Here is a 12796-nt window from a genome sequence, read left to right as displayed (position 1 = left end):
GGCAGTATAATTTGCTGCATAACAAAGTGGAAACAATATGTAACAATAATTAGGGCAGACTTTAATTCAAGCTCTGATGTAACATGTAACAAATCCAGTGTAAATGAGCTACTGAATATACTAAGGCAGCACAACTTCCTTCATGCAAATTTAGAACCGACAAGACTAAAAGCATGCTTAGACAATGCTTTTGTCAACAGTGCTTGTGATTTGTACTCCACCAGTGTAAAGAAACTTGATTTCTCAGACCACTCTATGTTAACAGCATAGTTAAGACATTTTATGAAAGGGGGCAGGAACAAGACTGTACAGAAGTTATCAAAATCTAATACCTTAATACTAATCTCAGAAAACTAACACATCAGCTGAGCATAACTAACTGGGACAAATTATTTCAAAGATGTGATTCCAATGCCCAAATATTTCACAACTACTTAATAGGTTGTTAAAGCTCAGCTTGTTCTAAAGAAATATCATAAAACAAGATAGGGTAAATTGTGGTACAACAAAGAGTTAGAGTATTTAAAAAATAAGCTACTGCTGTTAAATTGCCTCTGCAAAGTAAATAATTCTAATGAAATTAAGGACCTTGAAATAACCACTAAGAAACTGTATAGGAAAGAGCTACAATTGGTTAAACAAACATACAACACTAATCTCATAAGAAATAGTAAAAACCAGCACAAAACAGCCTGGTAAGTAATTAATACTGTTAAAGGTGAAATCAGAAATTTTGATAAGACAGTCCCAATAAGATCAGATATGTGCAACAAATATTTTGTAAGCTGTGCTGATGAAATCAAAAAGTTGATCAGTAAACCCAGTGTAACATATACAGATTATCTTAAGAGCACAAAGCTAAATCATAATCTGGCCAGACCTTCACTGAGCACTTCAGAGAGGTATGCCAAGATGAAGTTCTTAAAATTGTCAAAGAAATGAAAAATTCATATAGTACAGATATTTTTAATATGTCAAACAATCTAGTGAAAGAAATGATATATTACAATGTACCATCATTAACAAATTCTATAGACTTGTGTCTCACAGAAGGGGTTTTTCCTGATCCTCTCAAATTATCAAAAGTGACTCGTCTTTAAGAATGGTAGGACATCTGAGCCAGTAAACTACAGTCCAATTTCACTAATTCCATTATTAGCCATAGTCTTTGAAGGCATAATGTATCAGCAAATGTATGAGTACCTAGAACCAAATGATATGTTAAGTACATCACAGTTTGGTTACGGAAAAGAAAAGTCAATTATATGTGCCATAGAACTCTTAGTGAGAGACATTTTAGCAGCATTCGAGGACCATGCTCACATACCAGTAACCTTATGTGATTGGAGCAAAGCCTTTGACTGTGTTGACCACTCTTTTTTGCTCTCTAAACTTGAGTACTTTGGAATATGTGACAAAAGTTTAAAACTCATCAAATCATATTTTAATAAAAAGAAGCAAGTGGTGAACTCAGGAAGACATCCGTCAAACACACTTGAGGTACAACACAGAGTGCCACAGGAATCCAAATTAGAACCACTTCTATTCCTTGCACATAAAGGACTTACTGAGAAACATGTGTACAGATGTACATGCAGAGAAGTGATACAACTTTTGTGTCTGTAAACAATGTATTTGATAAACTTGTTACGAATATGAATTTGGCAAAAGAAAATGCAATATTGTGGTTTATGTGAATGGTCTATTATAAAATGAGAAAAAGACCCAGAATATGTGGTTCAGTCTATCAAAGACTGTAAAAAAAGAAAAAACCAAATTCAAAATTTTTAGGTATTGTATTTGACAGTAAACTGACATGGAACTCTCATGTTGAACACATAGTGGCTAGGCTGTCAAGAGTTGCTTATCTGCTGAAGAGAATGATGTGCTGTGTGACATTTGAACAAGTAAGGACAGCTTACTTTGCTTTTTTTCAACCTGTTTTGAGGTATGGATTAATACTCTGGGGAAACAGCAAAAAATAAGTGAAATTCTGGTTATCCAGAAGAAGGCAATCAGAGTAATGGCAAAGGTAGATAACAGGGCACATTGCAAACCACTGTTCATTAAATATAGAATATTAATAGTTATTGATGTATATATTCTTTATAATGTTAACTATATACTTGCTGAACTATCAAATTTAGGTGTAACAAGTCAAAGGCATAACTACAATACAAGAATCTGTACTTCTCTGCTCTTGCCACAAAATAGATTAGCAAAAATTAACAATAGTCATAGGTTGATGGCAATTAAAATATATAGGAAATTGTATAAATATGCCTCAAACATGCCAGTCAAAGTATTTAAGGAAAAGTTACAAAACTTCCTGTTAACCAACTCATTCTATTCATTAGAAGAATTTTTAGAAATAACAACTTAAATACATAAAAATGTATTTTATAAAATTAATGGGTTAAGTGAACTGATGAAGTCTATTGCATGTAATAGTGCTGAATGACTAATAAAGAATCTGAATCATAGAGTTTGCCATCATTCATTGACCAATTTGCTTGCAGAGGTGATAATTTCTTGCTGAAGAAAGCTAGAATATTGCACATACTGTTGTAACATGGCTCCAGTTGCAGTTGATGATGCACCTATCATAACTGCAAGAGGTGCATCAGGAAGAAGAAAAGCCAACAATGCAGCTTCTGCAATAGTAGCTTTTACATTGCAAAAGCTTGCTATCTTTTCATTAGTCCACTGTAGCATATGTCCACATTTAGGCAAATCTTTTAGCATTTCATAGAAAGGTGTTATCAAAATGCATTATTGTGCACAAAACATTGATAGATGGTTGTCAATCCCAAAAATGATGTATTTTTTATATTGTAACAGACTGTGGAAACTGAGAAATAGCTTACACTCTGACTTGAGGTGGCAGAATTCCTTGTGCATTGATAAGCTACCCTAAGAATTTTACTTCCATCACTTTGAAGATATATTTTTGTGGGTTAATCACTTAACCATGTTCTTGTTGTCTAGTGAATTGTTGCTGCAGATGTGCTAGAGGCTCTGCCTTGCCAGACAACATTACAAGCATGCCATCAATATAGATGTAACAAAACTCTACGTCTCTAGTTACTTCATCTAATAAGAGTTGAAAAGTCTGGGCGACATTGCACAGTCTGAATGGCATTCACTTAAATACATGAAGTCTGAATGGAGTTCAAACAGTGGTTTTGGATACATCTTCCAGTGCAGTTGGTATATGATAAAAATCACAGACAAAGCGAATCATGGAGAAAACAGTCTTACCATGAATGTGCATAGCAAGGTGTTTAATATGTGGCACAGGATAATGATCAGGTATCGCCTTGGTATTAAGCTGAAAATAGTTGCTACATGGGTGCCACTAGTTATTCTTCTTAAGAACTATATGGATTGGAGAGGCCAGCTGCTATTTGAAGTGTGACAGGTCCCTTGTGCTAACATAAAAGAGAACTATTGCTTTACAGTCTTTGGTTTTCCTGGATGCAGATGATGAGGCCATGTGTGAATTGGTGATCCTGGAGTAGAGACACGGGCTTTTAGAATTGTTTTTAGTTCAGAGGCAACTTGGAGAATCGAAGAGTTTACACTGAACACATCGAATGTTCATAGATGATTCACTGTTTACATCACTGTCTACAGGTTTTTACACAGACCAGAAACTCAGATAATCAAGTCATACAGAAAAATTGTGCTCCAAACTGTCTCAAGTAGTTTAGCTGTTGTACAAATTGAGGAATAATGTAAGTAAAACCCTGTTAGTCTATGCATATTTTGTGTTTTTCCATTTCCACCCTAGCTGTGGAATTGTTTTATAGGGCAACTGCTCTGGCTCAAAAACTGTTTTCAAGGGACAAAAACCAAGTGACAAAAAAGGCTATCAGATGTACACAGCACTTGCTCTAAGAGAATTAAGAGCTTAACATTATGACAGTCCCTAGTCTCAATATCACGGTACAGTTGCCTCCTCAGTGTTAAAGAATATTTTAATAATTTTAATCTTAGGATAGCAATACATGACACATGAGCTGGTCAATCAATTGATTTACTCTATGGTAGCCAGCTAAGGTTCACAACAGCCACATTTACCTTGGCCTCAGATTTCTCAACATACTTTCGAAAAGTATTTCAAAAAAGTGTAGTTGCAAGAGTGGGACTAAAAATAATAATATGTTCATTAAGGTTAACACTAATCATTTATACATATCCTGTACACTAACTCATTCCACATCATTTCAATAAAAGAATTGTTCAAATGATATGTGGAACACACAACTAACTGACTGACTCTCCATATCATCCAAAGTGAAACCACAGAAAACTGGTTGTAGGGAGAGCAGATGACAGACTGAAATTCATTGGAAGGATCCTAAGGAAATGTTATTTATCTACAAAAGAAGTGACTTAGATAATACCCTTTCAACTGATTCATGAGTTAAGACACAAAGGAATTATAGACATTCATAATGGCTGCTGGATCAAAATGGTACCTGATTTATGAGTACTGCTTGTCAGTTGGAGACTCTTTTCAAGTGTGATTAATAGAGAAGATCCAAAGATAAGCAACTCTTTCATCATAAATTCCTTAATTAAGTGCGAGAGTACTTGGGAGATGCTTAAAAAACTGCAGTGGGAGAAATGCTGTGAATCATAGAGTGGTTTACTGATGAAACTCTGAGAGCATACATTCCAAGAAGAATATGCTTCCTGCCACATACAACTTGCAAAATAACTGTAGCAGGAAGTCTGAGAAATCTAAGCTCATGTGAAGGTTTACCGACTGTTGTTCTTGCCACATACCATTTGTGAATAGAATGCGATATCAGTTAAATGATAATGGTACCAGGAACACCCACTGCCGCTCACTGTAAGATGGCTTTTGGAGTATAGTTGTAGATGTGGAAGGACCATTATTGCTATGACATTGAGGTGTAGTAGGTCTTATTTTAGCTCATACTAGCTTCAGAAAACATTGGGTGTATGTAAGAGATTTATTCATTTTTGTCAGCTCTGTGTTAGTGTTAAAAACGTAACATAATTTTAAATGAAATCTGAACTGAATCAAATCAAATATTCTTAAACAAATATTTACCAAAATCTAATAATGATACAGAAGAATGACGAGAATAATACTGGTAAGTCAGAGATCAACACACTCTTAAACTGATCAAAAATCTCAATTCAACATTCTTGCCACAGGTGTCTCATTGCGTTAGCACAAAGATAAAAATTCTGTTCTATTGTTTCACTTTCACTCACTTTTGTCCTAATAAATTATCTTCTGTTGTTATGTAACAAAGGGCAATAAAGTATCTGTGGTGAAGGAGTGAGAAATATTGACTGTTAAGATGCTGATGAAAGCTGTGCAGTATGAGTGGGTAAATGGTGGGTGATGGTCCATGTATCTTAGCATGATACAATGGTGCTAAATATAATTTGAGCTGCTCAAAGGCCAACTTAAGATATCAGGCACTAACAGAAAGAGGAGGTGATCTTGTTTAATTCATATCTGTCTGCTCATAGTATTGACCCTTGTCAAATTAAATGTACCAGTAATAGGTCATGAGTTCACATCACACATACAGGTGAGTGAAAACTTTGTGACCACCTGCTTAATAGCATGTTGCTTCCCCTTTGGAGTGAAATACAGCAGTGATTCTGTTTGGCATGGATTTGACAACTCCTAGGTTGCTAGACGTGTGTGGCACCAGATGTTTATATGCACAGACCAAGCAATTTCTATAAATTACAGTCCAATGGCATGTGGGTGTGGAGGTAACACCTGGTAGTGTCTTAGATGTGTTCCACTGGGTTCAGATGAGGTAAATTAGGTGGCCAAGACATCAGTGTGAACTCACTGTGATGCTCCTCAAACCTCTGCAGTTCAACTCGGGCCTTGTGACATGAACAATTATCCTGCTGGAACATGCCATCACCTTGGGGGAAGACATCAAGCACAAAAGGATGTAATGGTTGTAATCTAGCAGAATAGGACAACATTTAGTAAAAAATTATAATTCTGACCATAATGAAGAATGCAATATTACAATGCAAAATTTATGAAAAGTTACATAAATGAAAGACTTTGAATTGTAAACATTGTTAGAGTACAATTAACAAAAATAATTGAGACATTGTTATGGATATACATTTCACGTAATTTTGATATGACAGTTGTAATAGTTCAGAATGCTCACAGTTTCACAAAACTTGCTGTGAATTGTAAAGTCAAATTCCATAACCAGTTTTGTACAAGCATTGAAATTTTAATTTTAAATTCAAATAAGTTTAACTGAAATGGCATGTAATGTAACTTTAGAATTACTGGGAGTTATATAAGGAGCAATGGCAGTATCAGTGGTATATCAGTCTTATGTCATCTTTCAGGCACTAAAGCTATGTCAGTCTGTAATGCAATAAAATAGTTTTAAAAGCATTTTGACTGTTTTAGCTACGTTATTTATTGGAATAATTCTGCAAAAATTTCCACGCATATGGAAATTAGACCCAAATATTATTTCAGGTGGAGAAATTGCAACAGATCTGAGGTAAGAACCTCATTCAAGATCATGTATTATCAAAAAGTTAAGTACTCAAATTGTAGCCATGAAAACTGGTTACATTCTAGGGTCTACAGTGATATCCACGTAGTTCACAGCTGCCATGATTCCTTTGATTACTACCACAATTCTCTTGGAAATTCGAGGGAATAACCCCAATGCATAATACAGCCCCAATTGCCTGCATCCATGGTGCAGTACATGTTTTGAGAAGCTGTTCACTTCAATGATGGCATGGCATATTTGGGCAACCATCAACCTGATGTGAGGAGAAACATGATCAAGCAATATATTTATACTGACTCATGGTCCAATCTTGAACAATCTCATGTCAGCTGCCTCTTATTCAAAACATTAATAATACGTGACATTTTTTATATGGTTTAGGTGCTTCAGATTCGCTGGCATCACTTTGGATATTAGCACTATGCGGCGCTATGTTCTTATGTCATGGCTGATTGTGCACTAGGCAGGAAGGGCTACACAATTTGCAATCATAAGCGGTTCTTCATGCAACAAAAAATGATTAACTTCAACAGTTTTTAAAAAATACTTGCAGTGCATTTTAGCAACTAAAGTTTTCAAATGCATTTACTTTGCTGTATTCTTTCTGCATAAACATTTAAAGGTGCGTTTCAACATGGCGGACTACACCACTCCCTTGATTTAGATTTATATGACATATAACTGAAATTTAATGAATTTCTGTTAGTACTCAGATGGATGACCTCACATTTTTTCTCATTTAAAGTCAGGTGCACTTCACATGCCATACGAATATTGTGTCTAAGTCATTTTTCAAATGGTTTTGATCTTCTGATGACCTTACTAGATGGCAAATGACAGCATCACTTTCAAACAATCTAAGAGGGCTTCTCAGACTGTCTCCTAAATCATTTATGTAGGTTGGTAATAGCAGAGGGCCAACAACACTTCCTTAGGGAACATAAGATACCACTTCTGTTTTACTGAAAGACTTTCCACTGACTATCACAAACTGTGACCTACCTCACAGCAAATCACAAATCCAGTTGCACAACTGAGATGATACTTCACATGCATGAAATTTGAGGACAGGCGTCAAAAGCCTTCTGAAAATCTAGAAATATGGATTCAATTTGACATCTCCTGTCGATAGTGCTCATTACTTTGTGTGAATAAAGGGCTACTTGTGATTCACAATAATGATATTTTCTGAATCTGTGCTAACTATTTATCAATAGACTATTTCATTTGAGGTAATTCACAGTGTTAAAACACAGTACACATTCCAGAATTTTACTGCAGATAACTGTCAATGTCTGGGACTGTAATTCTTCAGATTACTCCTACTCCTTTCTTGAGTGACCTGTGTAACTTTCCAGTCTTTCAGTACGGATCTTTCATCGAGTGAGCAGTTATATATGATTGCTAAGTATGGACCTACTGTATCAGCATGCTCTGAAAGAAACCTAATTTGTTTGCAATCTGTACTGGCAGACTTGCCTTTATGAAGTGATTTAAGCTGCTTTGTTACACTGAGGATATCTGCTCTTAAGTTACTCATGCCAGTAGCTGTTGTTGATTTGTATTCTGGAATATTAACTTCATGTTCTTCACTGAAGGAATTTTGGAAAACTGTGTTTAGTAAATCTGATTTAGCAGCATTGTCAAAAGTAACATTACCACTGGTATCATGCAGTGAAGGTACTGATTGTATCCTGCTGCTGGTGTATTTTACATATGCCCACAATCTCTTCAGATTTTCTGCCAGATTTTGAGACAGAGTTTCATAGTGGAAGCTATTAAAAGTCCAAATTAAGTTTCATGCGTTAGTAACACATTGCAAATCTTGGAGATTCTCTTTCTTTTAAATTTGGTTTGCTCTTTTCATTGCTTCTGCAACAGTGTTCTGACCTGTTTTGTGCACCACAAGGGATCAGTACCATTTTTCATTAATTTATTTGATATAAATCTCTCAATTGCTACCAATACAATTTCTCTGAATTTAAGACATATGTACTCTACACTCACGTAGATATTTTGGAACGAGTGGAAATTGTCTCTTATGAAGGTGTCAAGCAATTTTTTTTTTAATAGATATATTTTTGTATTTATTTTTGGTGGATTCAGATGTTACATTGTTGTCTTGCTATTACAACCTTGTTGCCAGTAATCCCTGAATCTGACATGATTTTCCCTATTTGATCAGTATTATTTGTTACTAAGAGGTCTAGTATGTTTTTGCATCCATTTACACCTTGAGTGGGCTCTTTCTCAAAATAATTTTGGGGGAAGTACTCAGTACAATTTTGGATGATCTTTTATGCCTACCACCAACTTTAAACACATATTTTCACCATCTTATCAAGGATAGTTTGAAGTCAGCACCTCCTATAATTGTATGAGTGTGTTACTTATCTGAAATGAGAAGACTCGAGTTTTCTTTGGACTGTTCAGCAGTTGAATCATCTGAGTTGTGGGGTCAGTAACAGGAAACAGTTATTAATTTATTCTGGATGTCAAGTACAATCTCTACACATACAAACTCACAGTAACTACATTCTTCAATTTTGACACAGGATAACCTACTTCTAACAGCAATAAACACTCCACCACCAAAGGTATTTAACCTATCCTTTCTGAAGACCATTAGGTCTTTTGCAAAAGTTTTGGCAGAGCTTATATCCGGCTTTAACTTACTCAAATTGTTATTGTCATTCAGTGATACTAACATGGCCAGTCTACAAACATAAAATAGTATAATACCCTTAGTTTAATGATGAGTTATGTATTTAAAGCTGCAGTACAAGCTAAGGAGTAAGACAACTAGAAATTAACTTAATTTACCAGTTTCATTAATATGAAATTTTAGCACACATTCAGTGAAAATGCGGACTATGGCTTAGCAGGGGTTTATCAAAAGCATTAATAATCAGGAGAGATTTCTTAAGGGAAAAATTGCCTACAGTTTTGCAAAACCCAGATTAATATACTCATGTTACCAAAATCCTTTCCACTTACTTGATAAATTGCAAGAAACAGAATTAAAACACAAAATTATTTAACAGAATAACAACTGCACTTTAGTCAGTGTTTGAATTCAACATTATGATTTCTTACTATTGTTTGGTAACTGATGACTTGCACAGTTACAGAGGTGAAGCTGTGCTTTTTTACGGCATTCGGTTATACACACAGAGTAAGCATAATAAGGATAAAGGCCATTGTCATAATTTTCATAATGAAAGCGACAGTGTCTCTGTTTTATTGTTAGTTCATGTACAGCTCGATCATTTTCCACTTCCTTTACAGAGTATCTGTGCTGCACCTGCCTGCCTGGTTTCATAAAAAAGTACCGATATTCAGGTGTATTTATTGTAGGTACTTCTTGAGTTGCTAAAACATATACCTGCAACAAAAAAGAAAACTTTTTAGTACTGATATCTAACAAAAGAATAATTCCATTAATTTTATGTGTTAAACAGTGTATAATGAAAGTATTAAACTAAAAGAATTGCTATTCTAATCCTTAGACGAAACCTCTATTCTTCTGGAGTAAATTGCATACATGCATACCAACTGACAAGAGAACCTCCCTATCGCACCCCCATCAGATTTAGTTATAAGTTGGCACAGTGGATAGGCCTTGAAAAACTGAACACACGTCAATCGAAAAAACAGGAAGAAGTTGTGTGGAACTATGAAAAAATAAGCAAAATATACAAACTGAGTAGTCCATGCGAAGATAGGCAACATCAAGGATAATCTCAGCTCAGGAGCGCCATGGTCCCGTGGTTAGCATGAGCAGCTGCGGAACGAGAGGTCCTTGGTTCAAGTCGCGCCTCCAGCGAAAAGTTTTTTTTCATTTTGGCAAAGTTATGTTCTGTCCATTCGTTCATTGACGTCTCTGTTCACTGTAATAAGTTTAGTGTCTGTGTTTTGCGACCGCACCGCAAAACCGTGCGATTAGTAGACGAAAGGACGTGCCTCTCCAATGAGAACCGAAAACATTTGATCGCAAGGTCATAGGTCAACCGATTCCTCCACAGGAAAACACGTCTGATATATTCTATACGACACTGGTGACGGCATGTGCGTTACATGACAGGAATATGTTGTCGACCCGCCTAACTTGTACACTTGGCGAATGGGTAAAAACATTCTTCTACGTTGCCCGATTTAGGTTTTCTTGTGGATGTGATAATTACTCCCAAAAAAGTGATGAAAACATAAGAGTTTGTCACATAAACTGCATCAAATGAATCCAACAGTTTCGCAGTCGCTCACTTTCCCCTGTGCTCTGTCAAAACCTATCTTTCAAATTTTTCCGGGTGTAGACCGTCAAATCCTGCCTATGTCCAAGCAAATCTGAACATGTCCTGGAATTTTGGAGAGCGAAGTTGATTATGTGTGAGTGCCTGAACTCGGTTTTTCTGAAAATAAAAAATTAAACTTTTTGCTCGAAGGGGGACTTGAACCTAGGACCTCTTGTTCCACAGCTGCTCACGCCAAACACGGGACCACGGCGCTCCTGAGCTCAATTTATCCTTGATGATGCTTATCTTGCTCATAGACTACTCGGTTTGTATATTTTGCTTATTTTTTCATAGTTCCACACAACTTCTTCCTGTTTTCTCGATTGATCTGTGTTCAGTTTTTCAAGGCCTATCCACTGTGCCAACTTATAACTAAATCTGAGGGGGGTGCGAAGGGGAGGTTCCCTTGTGAGATGAGTGAGCTTGGAAGGAGCAGGTAAAGTGAATGTGGAATAGATGAAAGACAGGGAGGAATGGGCTAGAGAGATGGATGGTAGAGAGTCAGAGAGGATAAGAGTATGTAGGCAGAGCGAAACTGCCCAGATGCAGATAGAGGTGGTTGGTTACTGAGTGCAGGAACAAAGGAGAGGGATTGCTTTAGTAGGTGTAGGACAACATAAATGCCACTAAGAAAACTGTTGAAGAGGGTACATACACTATACACACAAATTCTGTAAGAAGCAGGATCCACAATAATATTTTCTGAATCTGCGCTACTTATCAATGGACTAGAAGCAGGAAGAAGAAAGAGGCTTATGAAATGAAGGCGCTGAAGAAATGCAGTGTAAATAGATTCAGAGGTAGATAAAGAAAGAGGCTTTTGGATGTTAATATGAGGACAACTGTAGAATGTGTTAGAGAAACAGTTCTCACCTGCACATTTGGGTGGAGTTAAGTGCTAGTGAGAGGGAAAGGGGGAGGGGGGCATGGAAGGGTATCCAAATGGCATAGGATATGTAGCACTCTTTGAAAATTACCACAAGCTTCTGCTTAAAAACTGCTACAGTTTTGTTTGCGTGTGATGGTTAGGCTATGTGAAATTAACAAACATTTCTTACAGCATGTGTAGGAAAATAGGGTTCAAAATGAAACTGCTACCAAATAAAACTACTTTATATCCAAGGTAGTTTTTCACATTATGATTATGAATGCATTCATTTCTTTTTTCCTGGATGAAAGAACCCCACCTTCTGAAAGCTTTGAAACTAAAATTATTTTTGTGCATGTCTAAATCTGCAGCCACCTATTAAGTTTATTTGGTTGCATTTACTTCACAGATGAATTTCATGTACAAACAGTAATTCACTGAAAGTTCATTCTGTTTATAGATTTGATATTAACTGAGGATTGACCTCAAATTCTTTTTGGCTGTGTTTTGTATTGAAGATAGCTTGTTAAAACTTTTATTTTGCTACTTAAAGTTGCGTTCTGGAAGGAGGTTTTATGAAAATTGTTTTGTTTCTTGCCTTAATGTTGTGAATGTCAGAGTTTGATAAATGTTTCAATTGCTTGCTATGTGCATCATCAATATTGAATTGAATTTTATTTGATCCTGTAAGATTACATCGTGTACAGTAAATGTACCTGTAATATAGGACATGTCAAAGTATTAACATTCTTAATCACTTATTTTTCTACACCTTTAGCTTCCATTTTTACATCACTGATAATGAGTATCAATATATACAAATTTAATGGCATAAGTATTCTGCAACACTGTAAAACTCTTTTTCAAAGAGATAGTCTTTAAGTTTCTTTGGAAAGTCATTGTGAAGTACACTATCTTGCAGGTTTTTGGGCAGACTTCTTAGTAGTCTGATACCAGAGTACTGGCGTCCTTTTTCTAGCATTGCCAGTCGGTGGGGTATGCTCCATACTTCATTCTTCCTTCTTGTATTGTGGGTGTGTACACTAGCATTTGTAATCCAGTCCTCACTACCTTTT

At 36.0% G+C, this 12796-nt stretch overlaps 1 protein-coding gene across 1 annotated transcript in view; it reads right to left on the bottom strand.

The window, feature by feature from the left end:
- The window catches only part of LOC126204202 (sodium channel protein Nach-like), a 182852-nt gene that overhangs the window by 70800 nt on the left and 99256 nt on the right, over positions 1 to 12796 (bottom strand). Inside the window, exon 7 of the mRNA XM_049938602.1 lies at positions 9657 to 9945. Coding sequence (XP_049794559.1) covers positions 9657 to 9945 — 289 coding nt within the window. The remainder of the gene's footprint in view (positions 1 to 9656; positions 9946 to 12796) is intronic.

This window comes from Schistocerca nitens, chromosome 9, assembly GCF_023898315.1.
Source record: "Schistocerca nitens isolate TAMUIC-IGC-003100 chromosome 9, iqSchNite1.1, whole genome shotgun sequence".
NCBI lineage: Eukaryota > Metazoa > Arthropoda > Insecta > Orthoptera > Acrididae > Schistocerca > Schistocerca nitens.
The sequence above is the reverse complement of the archived record's forward strand: the minus strand, read 5'-3'. Positions and strand labels throughout refer to the sequence as shown.